General features: G+C 37.4%; 1 protein-coding gene across 1 annotated transcript; it reads left to right on the top strand.

Annotated features, from left to right (window-relative positions):
• The first annotated feature begins 496 nt into the window (after positions 1 to 496).
• pitpnab (phosphatidylinositol transfer protein, alpha b) lies at positions 497 to 18583 on the top strand. Its single transcript, XM_028031964.1, has 12 exons — positions 497 to 809; positions 5694 to 5724; positions 8601 to 8746; positions 10043 to 10134; positions 10896 to 10903; positions 11194 to 11268; positions 12634 to 12717; positions 12828 to 12905; positions 13869 to 13979; positions 14256 to 14378; positions 14874 to 14955; positions 15095 to 18583. The coding sequence occupies exons 1-11, from the start codon at positions 793 to 795 to the stop codon at positions 14919 to 14921; spliced, it is 813 nt and encodes a 270-aa protein (XP_027887765.1). The 5' UTR covers positions 497 to 792; the 3' UTR covers positions 14922 to 14955; positions 15095 to 18583.
• The last annotated feature ends 131 nt before the right edge of the window (positions 18584 to 18714 follow it).

Genomic DNA, 18714 nt, shown 5'->3' on the forward strand with positions numbered 1-18714 from the left:
ACCGCGCTTCTACGTCACCGCTGCCATGATGACGCAGTGAGCTGCACACTCTTAGTAAAAAAGGTGAGAGGAAAGCTCCTGTGACCACTGCATGGACAGAGGCTATTTTGATGTCTTGCATTTATGCTGTCATTCTCAATAAAAAGTGCGTTTTATTAACAAGTGGGCTATTTTAAAAAAAAATTATTATTAAGAAATGGCACAGAGTTAAGACAATTTAGTAATTCCAATTTACAAATCTTTTTATTCTCTTCTTTCCTTCTTCCTTTCGTTTTTCTTAGTTTGATTCTCTGTTTCTTTTTTTTTCTTTTTATTCCTCGTGTATCTGTTTAGCAATTTCATATCCAACCGGAAAAAACAAAACAAAAACAAAAAAACATTTCAGTCAAAATAAATTGCCAATGCTGTAATTTGTGCAGCCGTGTCATTGGCCACCTGTGGGCCTTGCGGGTGCACCGCAGACCATTCTCCGGGCGAACCGTCGTTTTCAGTGTGCGTCCGTTTCCTCACGCAGCGCCCCTTTTTTTTCGGTGATCTACGCGCAGCAGCAGCAGAGCAGCAGCAACGCCGCGCGGCGGCCCCGATCAGGAAGTGAATCTGAAGAAAATAAGCGACTGTGGAGGTAGAATGACATAGAGACGGGGTGGGGGGGAGAGAGGTGGGAGAGAATCGAGCGGATAAATAAAGGCGACTATATAAACGGAGGGAGGAATCCGACCCTGTTTCTGGATCCGTTTGGGAGCGGCGCCTGTCTGGGATATAGCTCCACTGCACCGCTGAAATAACACAAAGATGCTCATAAAGGAATAGTAAGTAAAACGGCGTGTGCACGGCGGAGTTTGTGCGTGCGTGTGCGTTTGCGTGACAGAGCGCTGGTGCGGTTTCGCAGAGCTGACATTGTGGCCAGCAGCCCGGGAGAGGAATTAGGAGAGCGCGTCCGGAGTGATGTCGACATCCAGAGGACTTTATGTCCATGATCAGATTCCTGCCGTCACGCAGAGTCAACGGAGGGATAAAACAGCGCCGGCTGCTGATGCAACTGCAGCCGGCGCTTCCCTGTGCCCTTCACGTCCTTCATCACAAGTTCTAGCTCTTAATTCTCTCTGCCAGTGTTGCTAAAATGACGGATGCTGGTGCTGGGGCAGAAATGGCTGGCATAAGCCGCTCCGTGCCGTGCTCTGCCGCGCTGCGCCGTTGTGGCCATGTTATTGATGCGCTCTGGTGAAGGTGAAACTAGCGACGGAGCATTCCGGTGTTCAGCTCTGGAGGAATGAAGAAGGTGTTGGTTGGCCCGGGGTGGAGGGGATGCCTGGAGAGGATAAGGTGCGGGGTGGGCAGGTGTAGAGGAGGTGGCGTAAAGGGCAAATGGCGAGGTTTGTGTCAGATGCTGGGCTAAGGGAAGCAGTGGCATATTAATTTGTGCCTGCTAAGAGGAAGGATATTTGAAATTCATTGTTTTGCATTGTTTTAACACAATGTTGCCCCTCCACCCCCCACAAGGACTTTCTGTTCTTTATAGAAGAACGGATTGAGTCCTTTGCTCAGAATCAGAAGGGCAAGAAGGATGCAATGCTGGCAAATTAGGATGTTATTGGGATTGAAATTAAAACACTTGGATATTAATACTGAAGACATCCAAAATTATATTTAGTGTTTTCATTACAGCAACTTCAGTTTTTGCCAACTGAAGAAAACCTCACTCTGCTAACCTTAATATAAAGGGCCTTCTTCTAAATATTGTATTTAAAACACTATTTTTTTCCCCACTGCAACTTTTGTAAGGTCACAGCTACTTTCTGAACACCAAGCTACAAAAAAAAAAAAAAAATCTACTTCCAATAGGCTCACCATGCCTTGGAAAGCATTAAAGCTCTTTGAATCACAACCAAAAAGTTTTTCATTCGGCTTTTATGCAATACACCAATACAAAGTTGTGCATAACTTTGAAGTGAATGAAAATATACATGATTTAAGACGTTTTACAATTAAAATGTAATTTTAAGTCAATAAAGGCATCTTTGCTCATTCTTTTTTGAATTATTGGTTAAGGTCAGTCTGAATTTTTACACTGATTCTCGACTGTATTTATGTCTGGACTCTGACTGGGCCAGTCTAACACGAATAAGCTTTTCTCTAAACCATTCAATTGTAGTTCTGACTGGATGCTTAAGGTCAACATGCTGCTTAGATCTCCACTTCGACATCTAACAACTTTTCATCTAGTACTGCCCTGCAAATAGCTCCATTCATCCTTCCAACAACTCTTTCCTGCATTTCTGCAGCAAGAGGCTGCCACCACAGGGTGTCACAGTGGGGATGGTTTGTTCAGGATGATAGTGTTCTGCCCCACAAAGTGTTTTGCATGAAGGCAAACAAGTTTGACTTTGGCTTCACCTGACCAGAGTAGCTTCTAACGCATATTTTATGTGCTTTCTATGTGGCAAAGTTCAGAAGTCATTTGTTTTCACAATGACCTCTTGTCAGTCTTCTATAATACCAAGTATTTTTGGGCTGTATCACAAGTAGTTGTCCTGGCAACAGATTTCCCCACCTGAGCTGTGGATCTCTGGAGCTCCTTCCGAGTTACCAGGGGCAAAAAGGTCACTCTGCAACTGACTACAAATGCACACCAATCGTTTCATTATCATTCTACTTCATGTAATGTTTTGACTCATGCTCCCTCACAAAATCCAAATTAAGTCCATTGAAGTTTGTGGGAAAATCCGAGGAAGCTCAGTGGGTGTGAATACTGTTCCGTGCATTGTAGATTAATCACCTACAGTTGTTGTGTTGGTTTTCTATCACATGTATTTAATCAATGAATGTCAGCAAAAAGCCGCAGATCGGAGTGGTGGCATGGCCAAAGATCTGAAGTGATTAGGGAGAGTCAGGCCCTCTGCATTAAGCCTGGATATTAATTAAATTGGTTACGATTAAAGGCTAAAAGCTTCTACACACTGTCAACACACAGGCAAGAGACTTGTGCATCCACTACAGGAAACCATCATGGAGACCATGGAGTCAAGTCTTACAGGTGCTTTGTGACCTAGTGATCCTTACCTGACACTGACCTGGATCTCTTTTTATTTCCTTATTTCCCAGTAGGTTTTGGTACTTATACGATAATAAATAATCCTCTTTGCAATACGTGAAGCAATAAAGCGAATTATGTAGAAGCTGAAAGAGGGAAGAGAATGAAAAGAGAAAGAGAAATAAGCTACAAGGACATATAAGATGAGCAATGCAGAAGGGGTGTTTGTTTCCTGAAGCCACAGAGAGACACATGATCCCTCAAGACCTTTGGACCAAGGAGACTTCCAAAGACAGAAAAAAATAATCTTCAGTTCCTGTTTTTCATTTTAGGATTAATTTCTGATTTTTGAAACAGATACTTTGCAAAAAGTGCTATATGAGGTGCACCTTTTAAGAAAGAGCAATCAAATATTTTTGCAATGAACAGTTGTAACCTGCAGCAGCGTATGGCCTACTATTCAGTGAGCGCCTTTATTGGACCCAGATTACATTAAGTGGCAGGTGGGTGTAGGATTATGGGAATTTTGGCATACTTCACATATTCACAGAACAAAATCAACAAAGCTGTGTAGTGTACCCGTGCACAGAGGGGTGTGAGATGCAGACAGGTCAGAGAACGGAAGCAGAGCAGTGTGTTGTAACGGTGGAAGCATTGTGAATTGGAGGAATATTGCTCAGATGAGGTGTCTGAATTTGGAAATATGCACATTGCAAATTCTGTCACAAATGAATTCATGTTTCATTGCTGTCAAATGTAAATGTGTGGGCTACAATTCTAGACTAAGATCCCTCCCTTCAGCAGCCAAAGTGTGGCTGCTGAAGTTAGTTACGTTTTCTAAACTGAACAGGAATTTATCTTAAAACTGTTTCAAAGAAGAACTTAATTCAGTGTTGTTGTTTTTTCCTTTGGTTATCACTTGTGTTACATTAGAGAGTTTTCGTACTTTGTCTCGATTATCTATTTGTGTAATAGCAATTCAGATTTCTCCTTGAGATCCACAACGAACAGAATGCATTTTTCTTAACTCTTGACAGCTTGTCCAGGTTGTAATCAGCTTCTGCCATCAATGGCTGCAGAGAGCTCCAACCCAACTGTGTCCATGAATCTGATTTCAGAAACAGAAATTGGATGGATGGATGGATGGATGGATGGATGGATGGATGAATGGATGGATGGATGGATGGATGAATGGATGGATGGATTGTTTGACACAGTCTACTCTACCAACTACACATTGTTAAACATAATTAAACTGTCTTTATTTACATTTGTACATTTTTTTTGCAAACTTAACATGTTGACACACAGTTTTCTCCTTTGCCATAAACTAGCGCACCTTTAAAGTGTATTTTGTGAAACACCAAGTTTTGTCATGTCTGTGAAATATGTATATTATTTAAAGTCCCCTTGTTATATGTCTTCCTATTAAAATCTTAATGGTAAACTAAATTACTGATAAAGGGGAAAAAAACACGTCATTATTGGAATATTGCTGCAACATGTGTAAGGACTTACACAATTTCAAAGCAGTATTGACAGCATAATATGCATAGAAAGGAAATGATTGAGTATTTAGCCTGTTAGGACCCATATCTTCACAGTATTAAAATGTAAAGCAGATATTCAATGGTGTGACAGAAGCTTTAATGCTTCTCAAAGTAAAATTGTCCTGCATAAGTCACCTGTTTTAGTGGCAGCTGAAACTTTGACCATTTCAGATTTATTAGTCTGAAAACTGAAATCAGTGCATCCCAACTTTACCAATAGAGGAAGATGTTAGTGTTGTAACAGCAACTGGATTAGGTAAGCTGTCAATTAATAGCTTAGCTCAATGATAGATTCTTAAGCAAACCCAAATGCAAATACATCTTCCTGTTCCTTCTCAGAGAAATTCTGCACCCAACAGTGTGCTTTGTTTGCCGGTGTATCATTCATCATTTGTGCATAAAACTTAATTTTTGCATTTATATTTTTGTGCGAGGACATTTGGCTAAGAGCCACATCATCAATTTGTTGGTGATCTGTAAGGTTTAGGATCATTTGTTAGCCAGCAGCCTTCGTCATGCTCTTGTAAACAAAGGCAGAACAGAGAATTACTGACACTTTCAGGCGTATCGTAAAAATCTAAAAAAATTAAAAAAGCAGCAAATCAACAGCATTTTTATTGACTTCTGCTAAATGAGCTCTGAAACATAAGCCTTAACATTACCTATTCAGAAATCCAATTGAAACATATTAAAATTCCTTTAACATTCAACTTCTTCTTTTACCCTTATGTTGCTTGAGCAAGGAACATTCTCAATGTCGCTTGCAAAGCAGTGATCGGATTCATTTATCAGTGTGTTGCTTTTATTCAGTTTGGTTCCAAGACAGAAGTATTGTTTCCTCAGTTTCTGAGTTTTGGTAAAGTTTTAAGTCGATAACTGTCATAAATTAATTTGTAGAGAAAGAACGTTTTAGGATTTAATTGAATGTTTCTCACAAGGCTAAACTTGCAATCTAAGCCAATCTGGGTTGCTGGGTTGACTAAAGCAGTTCGGTATGTAACCACGTGGATATATATATTTTTTTGTTGTTTTGCTCTCTTGTGTGATATTTCTGTTTAGGAGAAGTAAAATTTCGGAGTCCTTATTTGAATAACTTCTTTTTCTTCTTGCAGTCGAGTGATTCTTCCCATCTCTGTGGAAGAGGTAAGTGTAGTTTAATACTCTTCAATATCTGTGTGTGAGTCAGCTGACTCCATCCATCCATACGTCCGTCTTTCCATCGACTGATTCGCTTCCTCTTTTAGGACATGAGCTTAAATACAGTAATAACTCTGGAAATTTGAGACTGGACAAGTGTGATTTGTTGACATGCAAAATGTGTAGGAACCCTGAAAGCTGTTCCTTTAAATAGGACTTTTTAAAACAAACAGCTTATTATCATCCCCTCGCTCTCTCTCATTTGTTCTCTCTCTCTTTATCTCTCCCTCTCTCCATTTGTTTGGGCCTTACCAGTATTATTTCAAATGAGTAGTTTCCCCCTCTATTAAGGCTTGCATCACAGATGAGTTATCTGAAACTACTTCCATGACATCACCTACTCACCCACCCCTGTATGCTACTTTACATTGAACACTTGATCCACAGTATAAAAACAGTCATTTTAGGCAGGCAAAACATTCCAATTTAATCTGAAAAACTCTGCTCACACACACTGTGCAGTGTGCCACATCACGTCAACAACATGGGAACCTCTAACTCAGAGACCACTGATGCTGTCTCATATTGTCATTACAGCTCATCCCTGGTAGTCTTTGTCATTATATTGCTGAGTATTTTTATTATCATGTAAAGCTTACTAGAGGGATGCACAAGTGATAGAAAAGCTTCGCTAATGTCTGATTGCGTCTCATAATATTGACTTTGGTGATTTCGTTAGGTCTGACACAAAATTTCAATTAAAATGCATCAGTCAGAAGTAACTAATATAAAAATATGCCAGAAACTAAATAGTTAAATCAGATTTTTTTTTTTCAGTTATTAGAAAACAAAAAACATTTTTATTATCTGCAAAGGTTCAGAAGGTAAGTATAAACAACCTACATAGCCTTTAGCAAACACACATTTCAAGATTTTTTTGCAAGATTGAATCAATCAAGATCTACTGAATGTTTAAGTTTACATTTTGCAAACTTAAATGTGATAATATTCTTTATACATAACTGTAAAAGGTCTTTCTAACTAGGTCAACAAGAACTGATCAACCTTTCAGATTCCAATTTTGTTTGTTCATTGCCTGTATTCTACATTGCAGCAGCTCTACAGTTCGTCTGTTTGTCTTTCCAAACACCTTGGACAGGTGTTCACTTAGTTTTCTTTTCTTTTTTTTTTTTTACAAGTATTGCCTGTGCCAGAACAAGGTGCCAGTCTCAGATCGAACTGTAGACCACTGAACAGATACTTGAACTGAGATTTTTCCAACAGGAAAGTTGAGAGACATTGGATCAGAACCAAACACCTGCAGTATCCTAATGACTAAAGCACTTTCCTCTCTACTTATAGTTACAGACCTGGTGTTGTGCACCTTGGTTTTTAGCCTTTATATTTGCTTGTGAGTACATTTTTCCTTTTCATCTTTCACAAGTAGTTTGATCAGTAAAAAGGCTCTTACTGGACCTTCTTATAATCTTTTGTTGAAATATTACTTTTTGTGTAGATTCTGCATAAACCTTTAATCCTCAAAAATATGAAGAAATTAAATATTTTCTTCTATTATGTGTTAAAAAAAAAGATGGAAAGGAAAAGAGTTCAACCCTTCTCTGACTAATAGTTTATGACACTGATTTACAAGCATTAACATAGTTGGCTGTTGCTTTTTATTGCTAGAAGTACATAAAACATATACTGTATGTTTACACATGAAATTGTTACTCTCCTAAATCACATTGGGGACAATTTACCTCTACTTCAAGATATTGTCAGTTTGAGTTTTCAAAATATGTTGATTGTTTTTATTTTATGTGTTTTTAAAGTCTTTTACATTTTCTTACATCATATCAAGGCAATGTTTGTTAAAGAGCAAGCCTGCACAGAAAGAAACAGATGAACTGATGTAGGAGTACTTTCTATGTTAATGAAAAGTAACAACTCAATATCAGGAGGGAGGGAGTTTAGTTGTGGGCAGATTCATCTCGGCAAATAACAGCATATAATGTTAATTGGAGATTAGTAAAGGAAGTGATAAGTTTTTCCTCCAGCAGCCCAAGTCTCTTAGAATGAGTCATGAGTGAAAAGAAACGTGAAAAGAAAGAGCCAGAGAGAAATGTCTTTCATTCCAAAGTGACTTGGAATTACGTAGTTGTCTTCTGTTATTTGCAACTAGGTGAAAATGCTGCCAACTAGCCTGACCTCCTTATTCATTCTGCCATTAGTTCAATCTTTCAGTGTATGTCCATGAACCTGTTTCTTTTAGCGTGAGAAAATTCAATAAAATTGCTCTGTGAAAAAGGAAAACAGATTTTATCCTTTGAGTTCGAATTGCCTGTAATTAAAGACATGAGTGAAACGTTATTTCAATTCCTTCAACTTCACACCTTCTAATTAAAAGTATATAATCTATTACCATTTTCATTTTTTCCCAGCATTGACTCGATTGTGCTTACATAGTTTGAACTTTGCTGTTCGAAATGCTAGAAAAATGAAAATAAACATCTTATTTGTGAAAACAATAGAATAATTGAGCCTTTATTGAGTCACTTCATACTGGCTGTGTTGTTATTGTGCCAAGGCTCAGGTTTGTTGAGGTTATATGATAGATTAGAGCTGATTAAGAAAACAAGGAAACCATTGTTTTCTATTTTGAAATCGCTTGAACGCAAAGCCTTTAGATGGAGAAAGAGGTAAAATGAGGAGAAAGAGAAAGAAGCTTGTGATAGTTGCAACAATAGATGGAATAATTCAGAGCTCCATTAAATAAAAATAAGAGAGAAAACAAGGTATTAATTTTAAATATAACCTGTGATTATAGACTTTTCTTTTGCTCAAGTTTCATTAACAGTCCAATCCATTGTTCTGTTTCTCAGTACCAGGTGGGCCAGCTGTACTCTGTAGCTGAAGCCAGTAAGAATGAGACGGGCGGAGGCGAAGGAGTAGAGGTGCTAAAGAATGAACCCTATGAGAAGGATGGAGAGAAGGGCCAGTACACACACAAAATTTACCATTTGCAGAGGTAAGCATTTTCACAAGAGGCGTTCCAGAAAGTGTGTCTTGTAGAGAGTCCACATATCACATCTACACAGGATGAATTTCTCATCTTCTGTCTTGAGTCCATTATCTTTCTTTATAGCCACTCAGACCTTTTCCACATCTTTCAGTCACCAGGAACTCAAGACTTTAGCATGCTTCTTTGGACCAAATAGTGTAGCAGTTTGGTATTTATTTGACTCTAATAAAAAGTTTTTAGATATACTATGATTAATATTATTGTTCCAGTTATTCAGATTACCTACATAAATAAAAACGTGTCATGAAATGTACAAATGCATATTTTCAGCTTGTCATTGGTGGAAATATTAAAATTCTGATGACACAAACCAAAAGTATTTTAAATAAATAACTAAGCCAAGCGTTAAACACTTTGATTGTTGCCTGTCCATAGATCAGTTTTATATGACTGACCTTTTTGCAGCGACTCTTTTATTTATTTTATTAATGATGGTGCCATTGATACCATTGTACTAGCAATGCCATATAATAGTATCCATGTCTGTAACTCTTTCGCATTTTGTTTAGTTTATACCTGAAATTCCAATTTGTTTTATTTAGAGTTTAAATGATGGACTAGAACAAAGTAGTTCATAAAAGTGGGAGTTTTTAATCATCCTTACTATAACTAATTTGAAAGATTTATAATGTTATTTTATTCAGCGATAGAATGACATTTCACATGTAGAATGTGTTTTTTTTATCCCCCATTGTTGGGTGGAAATTAACTGAGGTTGAAACAGATTAAATGGAGACCACAGAGCATACACTTTCAATTTCTGCCATTGATTCTCAATTGGATCTAGGTCTGGACTTTAACTGGGCCATTCTAAGACCTGGCTATATTCTGATCTAAATAATCTGACTAAAGTTCTGGTTTTATGTCATCTTGCTGAAGGATTAACCTCTGCCTCAGTTTCAAATCCAAGAGGTTTTCACTCTATCTTTACCCGTACTTAGCTCCATCCATGTTCCCATCACTCTAACCAGGTTTGTTGTCCTAGCTCAAAATATGCCTTCCCACATCATGTTTAGGTCTAATTCTACCACATGTTTTCAGTGTCCCCTACATGGTTTGTGGACATTTAAACTTCTTTCAACAATGTCTATCTTTTTGCCACTTTCTCCTCCTCAGATTTGGTGATTTGTGTTTGCTAGATGTCCAAAATTCTACCACCTTTGTATATCAAGGACAACAAAAGTCTTGCAGCTGGAATTACAGCAATTAAACTCATGTAGTTTGTTTTCTATTCTCTTGTAGTAAAGTGCCATCATTCGTCAGAATGTTGGCTCCATCTTCAGCTCTGAACATCCATGAGAAAGCCTGGAATGCATACCCTTATTGTCGTACAGGTATGTATAATTACACACTGTGGATGGGCACACATGACTATTTACAGACTAACATACTTTAGAACTCTGCAAAATCTTGATTGCATTTTTTTTTCTAGTAAGTACATTAATTTTGTCTAGACTTGATTGAAGATTTGAGCCTAATTTTTTAATTATGATCTACTTTTGGACCAGACCCTGGACGTTCCAAATCCCTTCTGGGAATAAGTTGTGAACAAGTTCCTGCAATGGATCTAATCTCCCAGCTAAATTACTAACGCTAGCAGTTTTGTTTACATGCCCAGTGCACATTTTTGGTGTGACGTCTTTGTCAGCTAAAGGAAACAATGGAGATTTCTTTGTTTGTAGTCTTCAAAAAGGTATTTTTATGAACGTTTTAAATTGCTTCAGGTAAAAAGTGCTTTCATGCTCGAGATTCCTACCTTCCTCTCTTCTTTCCTTGTGCCTTTGGGTCTCTGTCACTTTCAAGGAGTAGTTGAATAATTTACTGCATGTCCTGTGAGAAGAGCCGTGCAATCACTTGAGCCGTTCAGGCAAAGATCCCGCCACCCGTACACACTGCCAGCTGCCAGACCGCCATCTGTCACACAAACACGTTTAAAGGCACAAACCAACTCTGCATCTCAAACACTGCTCTCATATCATTTTGAGATTGCCAGCTTGTGCAAATGCTAACAGCTTTCTCAGATATTCTTTGCTGTCATTAATTGTGTCTTTCTCTGTGTTTGTGGCTGCACTTTTCCCCCCACCTGGCTCTGCAGTCATCACTGTGAGTATTTCTTTTGCTTGTGTTTGCTTTGAAGAATTCAGAAATCAACACATGCAACACACTAAGCTAAGGTGCACAACGAGAAGGCGCCTAACCTGAAAGCTGAGAAAGAAACGTGATCTTTTTAGTGAAACTGTAACAGGGATAGAAATACACTGTGATTGTGTTTGTGTAGCTGGGTGTTAGAGAACGACAGCAAGATACCGATCCTTGTCAGCTGAACCTTTTATAGATTTTTACATGGGATTCTTACTCCCTTCACTCAGGGTTGTCTGTGTTTTTCTTTGCAGAATGAGTATATGAAAGATAACTTCCTGATCAAGATTGAGACGTGGCACAAACCTGACATGGGACGCCAGGAAAATGTTAGTGAATAAGATCATAAGCTATGGAAGTGTATTTTCATGTCTGAAAAATGATACATGGCTTTCGAAATATCTTAGTTTCTGTTATTTAATAAAATCAAATACTGCTAAGTGTGGTGTTACATCAGTTAGAATTGTGTACAACTATTTTCACAGAAATAAGAGCTACAGATCTTTCTGGATTATGTTTAGCAATGTGTATTTTTTGTTTGACAGTTCTTTGCATGGTAACATATCCTCAGTCAGACTGAAAGGAGGACTTCTGAGAACACCAACTGTGAAATCATTTACTACTTAAGTCTAGACTATGGCTGGGCCATTCTAACTCAGAAATAACTTTGATCTAAATCACTCCATCATTTCTCAAACTGTGTTCATGGTGAACTTCCACCTCAAGTCTTTTTTCTTTTTTTGTGGTTTTAGTGGGGTTTATGTTTTAGTAGCTGAACAGGAAGAAGGGGAATCGAACCAACTACTTTGAGGGCTGTAGCCTCTACTTATGCTGTGCCTCCTCTACCTCTGAGTTATGTGGCACATTCACCTCCAGTTTTTCAAAGCCTCTCTAACGATTATTGAGCATCTTCATTAAGGAATCACGGGATGATCAGCTGAAATCAATAGATTGTGGTTGATAAATGTAACAGACACAACAACCACTGATGCTGCATTCCCCTGACCAGAACGACCTGTAACAAATATCTAGCATTGTTGGGATTTTTGCTTATATACAATCAAGCAATGTGGGTGATGTTACAACTGATGTCTGAGTTGTTGTTTTTTTCACTATTGTCTTCTGTTGCTCCTTCTCTCCCTCTGTTTACCATCCAACACCAACATCAATAACTTCTTTTCCATTTACAGACAGTAGCATGCATCCAAACAATATTTCCTGTACAATTTTTCTCTTATGACACTTAAGTCCAATTTGCATAATAATTTGGAACACGGTGTAGACTCCATTTACGTATGAGTTGACTTCAGAGGGTAAATTGTTGCACTGGACATCTGTGTAAAGGGGGCTAAATACAAATGCATGTCACAACTGTTAGATTTTTATTAATAACAAAAATTGAAAGCCATTTATCACTTTCCTCCAACTCCACATCTATTTATTTTGTGCTGGTCTATTACTTGCAATCATAAAGACCTTGACGTTTATTATTTAAAAATGTTGATCACAGACATGATTTTTGTCAAATCTTGCATTTCTGTGTCATTTTACATGGTAAACATTTATTGAATTGTATTTTTTCTTGAGCTTAGGCTTACAACTACAACATTAGGAACATATTGCGTAAAAAATTCTGTATGTTATTTAAATTTGTAGACAAATTGTTGTGACTTTGCCCTGTGGTTGTGTTTTAGGTACACGGTTTGGATGCAGAAACCTGGAAAAAGGTGGATGTAGTCTATATTGATATTGCAGACAGAAGCCAGGTGGAGCCAAAGGTAAATCAGTGGGCCCATTTTTACTACTGGAATGATGAATGCAGCTACTGTTGTTTGTATTGTTATATGCCCCACATGCAGTATATCTTGTTTGTTCTGGTCTGTATCAGGACTACAAACCAGAGGAGGATCCCTGCAAGTTCAAGTCAGCAAAGACAGGACGAGGTCCTCTAGGACCAGACTGGAAGGTAAACAATACCAACATTTTCATCTTAACAATAAATGCTACATTTTGTATTATGTATTACCTCCTGTTATTACATTATTATTTTTGGTGTCAAAAAATAGATTCACAGAGGTTTCATTATAGGGTTTTGGAATGTTTTTTTGCTGTTACTCTCTGTGGTGGCTTTCCTAGCATTTGGCTTTCACATGTTGTGAAACGGCCGATGGTTAATCCTGCACAAAGCCCTTGTTAATCTTTCAAGGTGGAAGGGCACGTTCATGTTTTTCTCAACTTTTTGTTCTAAAAGATCTTAGTAACTTAACCTAAAGAGATACATTTTCAGTTCCTCCTAAGTTTCATTTACTGTTCCTTAATACTTTCATTTATTGGACCATGCCTCATTGTTAGCTTCCATAAAACACACATGCGACCTCTTCTCTGTTAATTTGCCAAATGAAAAAAAACTCTCCCTCCCACTGGCATGTGTTGTCCAGCAGCTATGATGTCTAATGAGCGTTCTCGAAGCTAACATTTTGTCCTGAGGGGATCCGACACAAGAAGAAGACACAAACGCCTGTAATAGTTTCCACCTGCACCTGTTAATTTACAACTTCCCAATGCATAATTTCAACTTCGAATGTCCTTGTTGTATTTCTGTCTTGGAACATAGAAAACATGACTTCCACGTACAAACAAAATGCACCAATTGCTTCCGAAAGCTGAATAAAACTGTTACTCTGACTCATATGAGAACATATTTTTGTGCTTTTGAAACAATAACCTTTAAAGCCTTTTTGTACCCTAATGCATAAACAGCCCATAATCAGCCCCACAGCTGAAATAGCTGTGGTAATTATATTAGGCTTTGTTTCATTTCTGCTACAGATATATAAACACTTAAACATTAAATCTGAATCCAAATGTGTATCAGTAGGTCTCCGTTGCCTATGACAACCCTAATGCTAGTGTTTTTGTTTACATGCAGAAGGAGCTTCCTAACAAGAAAGACTGCCCACACATGTGTGCCTACAAACTGGTCACTGTCAAATTCAAGTGGTGGGGTCTGCAGAATAAAGTGGAGAACTTTATCCAAAAGGTTCTTTGACTGTTGTTTTTTCTTGCATTGTTATTCTTTTCAACTTTTGTACAAGACAGTGGTCGAGTCAGGGAATAATATGTACTTCTTACTGAATTTCCAGATCTTATTTTTGTTTAATGTGCTAAGAATAGTTGGCAGTACAGCAGCTTGACGTGTGGTAATAAAGCATAAATAATTATGATAGTGCTACTTATATCCATTCATAAGGAAATAAGTATCTGTTATCCTTGGGCCACAATAAGGTATTTGATTTTTTCCGTTGTTGTCTTACAGCAAGAGAAGCGCTTGTTCACAAATTTCCACCGCCAACTGTTTTGCTGGATTGATAAGTGGATTGAACTGAACATGGACGATATTCGTCGCATGGAGGAGGAGACTCGTAGGGAGCTAGATGAAGTAAGCCAACAGAAATACCACATACTGCCAAATCTCTTACACTTATATAAAACTTGTTTCTAATAACCTAGAATCTAAATTAACGGCTGCTAAATTATCTACGTATAACTCACTGGACCGACATTTGAGATGCAGGATGACCTGAGAATTTGGGGCCAAGTTCTGATTATCAGTTTTTTAAGTTCCAATATGCTAATGGCAATTTTTGTAAATTCATATTTCTCTCTAGAGACAATAAGTGACAGTATTAAAAAGAACGTTCTACTCTAATTTAAATATTACAACTTCTTAGATTCAAAGCACATTTTAAAAAAGATCTTAACCTTATTAAAATTAAGTTTCTAAGAAACCCTGAGAGCCAAAGAGCCTTCCTGTTATCTTTTTAGTCCTTCCTGTTATCTTTTTAGATTAGTCTGTCATCTATCATCCAAAACCCTTCATTCAATGATTTCTCAGTGTATCTCTAACAAGCATGTTGTTGTATATTCTTGTCAGATGAGAGTCAAGGATCCTGTGAAAGGAATGGTGGCTCTAGAGGACTGAGACTTTGTTGGACATAAATGCTGCCGCTCATCAGGTAAGCAGAGTTGCAATGGAAACAGATGTGTAGACATGTCCGTCAGCATATATCTACACGTCAACTTCTTTTCTTCATGGCTCAAACTTTGCTTTTGTTTTTTTTTCTCTCTCTCACTCATGTCTCCCTTTCCCACCAGATTGGACCTGAAACCAGCGGATTCACTCCTCCTTTTGTCTCAACTGATATGTCTGACTGGACGGTCCAAATCCTACTTTCCGCAGTAGATTTTGGTCTTCTCGGACCTGGACCCAGTACACTTCCAGTTTTCAGCTGATCTCCTCTACATCGTCTGTCCTTCCTTGAGTCCTACTTGTCTTATTTTGTTTTGTTGTTTTTACTCATTTGCTGTTTCCACCTAGCTTAAACTTTTGAAGGTCTCCAATAGCATCATTATTAAGATTGTAAGTTACTCCGATCTCTTTCTCTCAATTTTGTTCTAAACTACAGAGAACAGTGAGAACACTGTCATTCATCTCTGCAACTGAGGACATATTTTAGACAAAATATCACAGTGGCACATCAGTATAGTGTAATGGAGTCTGCTGTGTACTTATAACCAGCCAGTAAGGTTTTATCCCCAGTACCTGCCTTCCGGCTTCAAGGCGTTTGTCAATTTTTCTGCTGCTTTGTGAGTTTGTGTGTGTGTGTGTGTGTGTGTATGTGCACGCTTCTGTTGTGTGCCGGTGTGTGTTGATAGGTCATCAAAGTGTCCAGCCAGGTTTTTCTTCAAACACATTATTTCAAGCTCTGGATGAACATGCAGTAATGTGAAGATTATGTCTAACTCTGTGAATATTTAGGTAGAAATAGTCTAAAAAGATGCACATAAAATGTTAATCACAGTTGATACGGTAAATGAAAACAGCCATAAATGATTTGAGGACTGTCGTTTTTCTTTTCTGACAGACTTTTTTTTTTCTTGATGTGTCATTTCCAGTGGATAAATGGTCTTATCCAGCAAAAGCAATAACTATCATGACATGTTGGGTCTCCTTTTTTAACATCACAAATCTGTTTTAGTCCTTAGTTTGTTTCTGTTGTGAGGTCAGTTTTAGGAAAGCAGAGCCTGCGCTGAATGTCAGGAGCTTAACAGAATTTAAGTGTTAGTCTTTCTATAGAGTGTTATCTTGTTATTTATTTCATTGTTCTTACTTATTTTCTCTGGTATTGTGCTTAGGACTGAATGAGTAATGATTAGTGGTGTGACAGTTTGCAGAGACCTGATGAATGACTGGGTGAAGAAGTGAGGAACGGCTCACTCGACATCATTGCTCTCTGTTTTTATTGTCTCCTTTGTCCTATCTTATTGTTCTTCTTCTTATGTTATAGATAACAAGAGATATCTATTATGCTATAGATAACCAGATAACGCTGGTTTCATACACTTTACTATTCCATGTACTTTAACAGGAGAGTGTGCAAGAGATCACATAAAGGAGGCAATCAATTACATTGATTGATTATATTTGGATCGCTACAAAAACTGCCACAAAATTTGGAGACAATAATATACAAAATTATATTTATTTTTGGAACTTTATGTCCAACAATTTCAAAGGCTTAATTCTGGACACATGTGTGGAGTTTATATACATATTTACTTGCAATAATAAACAAAAGGTTTAGTGGAAGGGCCTTTACTCCCATTGGCCTTTATTAGACATAGATCACATGATGTCATAGTTTGTTTTTAAAAAAGCAGGTTTAATTTGACATTTTACAAAGTCTTACTGATCCCTCTGTTGTAGAAATTGTGCTTACGGGAACGCTTGTTTGGAATAAGGACATGTCATCATCACGTCATCACTAACATAATTTTAATCCTAAATTAGGTTTTAGGTCAGTTTATTAAGTCTAGACAAATTCAGTCGTTTTTTAGTTTTGTTGTTTCACAGTAAACCCTGAAACTGTACTGATCATTTAAATAATTTAACAACCAATATCATATAAAATCATTAGAGAGAGCAACTATTATTATCTATACTTTTTAGAATCTTCTTTCATTATGTTAGAAGTCTTTTTGTTTGTTTTTTTCCACAGCGCTGTAATTCAATAGACCTACCAAGGGTCAAAAGTGACACAATTCAATGAACTAATAAATTGATGAATAATTATTTATATCAGTGAGACTTTAAATAAAATGTCAATAAGCATGTATTCAATATTTATAAATATGTTATCTTGTTTTCTTTTTATATAATTATTTATTAAACAAATGTATTTTAAAAACTAATGAAAACTAGTGAAAATCAACAGTTATATGTTGAATAAATGATGTACTCACAAGTTACACAGCGCAATTACAGACCAATCATCTGTAATTGCCATCTGCAGGGCAGTTAGTCCCACTCACTTACCTTGACAGGTAAGGCAAATAAATTCTTGATAACACTCAACATGGGATTAAATACTGACATATTCAAGCATCTTTTTAACATGATGAATGAACAACTTATGTAATTATTTCCTAATTTAACACATGTACACATGTTTGTTTAACATCTCTTTTATGCATCGACTTGTTGCACTTTTGGCCCTCAATAGCCAAATTGCTTCTCACTGTCTTTTACCTCCTCTGAAGAGAACATGGATGTCCCACCCCTCCACGTCTGTGTCCATCATCCCTCTCTGTTTGGGTTTGTCAACTGGGTCACGGAGATTTGTGGATGTACTGTGTGTACTGACTTTGTAAATAGTAAATAAATTAATGTAGATGAACACATATATATATAAATGAGACTGTCCTGCCAAGTGTGCACAACACCCTCTCAAACACTCCTGATCCATTATTCAAAAACCTCACAGACTCCTACAGAAACATTTGAGTGTGAAAATGTAGAGATATAGTAGCTAAAATTTAGTGCAGGTCAGACATTGTTTAGAACAATATGAAATGTATTTATTTAGGGAAAATAAAAATTTAGCAGCAGCTAGGAGCTGAGCTTTGCTATTTGTATTCAGAGGAAAACATTTGAAGTGAAGCAAGCACCCCGTTCACTGTCCCTCAGAGGGGACGTCTTCTCACTGGCAGGACAGCATAAATATATATTTTTGTTCTGAATGTTGTAGTACCTCTGTTGTCAGTCTCTGGATTACACTCTCTTCTCTCATTGAAATGGTAAACGTTACTGTAGCTTGGGTCAGTGCATTGATCCACATCATGGCAAAATCGTGGAAGTGGATCCCCAGTGCATGTCGGATTGTTGTGCTCCCGTTGTTAGTCATGAAAGATGATTATCCTGCCTGGCCTTCAACGGAAGCACAGAAATACCCTAACAAGGAATGTGGTTTCCAAACAGATGCCGAGATAAGATTTTAAGAGCTCAAAGACACAAAAGTTATGAGAGAACATATTTTAACAGAGACAATCTAATACGTATATCTCTTTTTAGATTCCTTGATTTTTAATTGGAGTATGAAGAAACCAAATGATTCCATAATCCTGAACTGTTTTTAAATCTCTCTGTCTCTCTTTTTCTCTCTCACTCCTGTTACCTTGTCTCCTATTTTTTTTTCTTTTATTGTGAATTTGTGCCTTTTCGTCATCTTATTCTCTAATAACACTACTGTACATCAGAGACATAACGAAATGAATAAAGACTCAAAGTGACTATACAAATTTAGAGCATGATGTAGATTATTTTGTCCTGAAGCCTCGTTAGAGTTTCTGTGGTGTCGGACTCATAACAAAATCATTGATTTGTAATAAACTCCATACTTATGAATGGAAAGTCCTTTAATAGCTTTTCAGTATTC

This window comes from Xiphophorus couchianus, chromosome 11, assembly GCF_001444195.1.
Source record: "Xiphophorus couchianus chromosome 11, X_couchianus-1.0, whole genome shotgun sequence".
Lineage (NCBI taxonomy): Eukaryota > Metazoa > Chordata > Actinopteri > Cyprinodontiformes > Poeciliidae > Xiphophorus > Xiphophorus couchianus.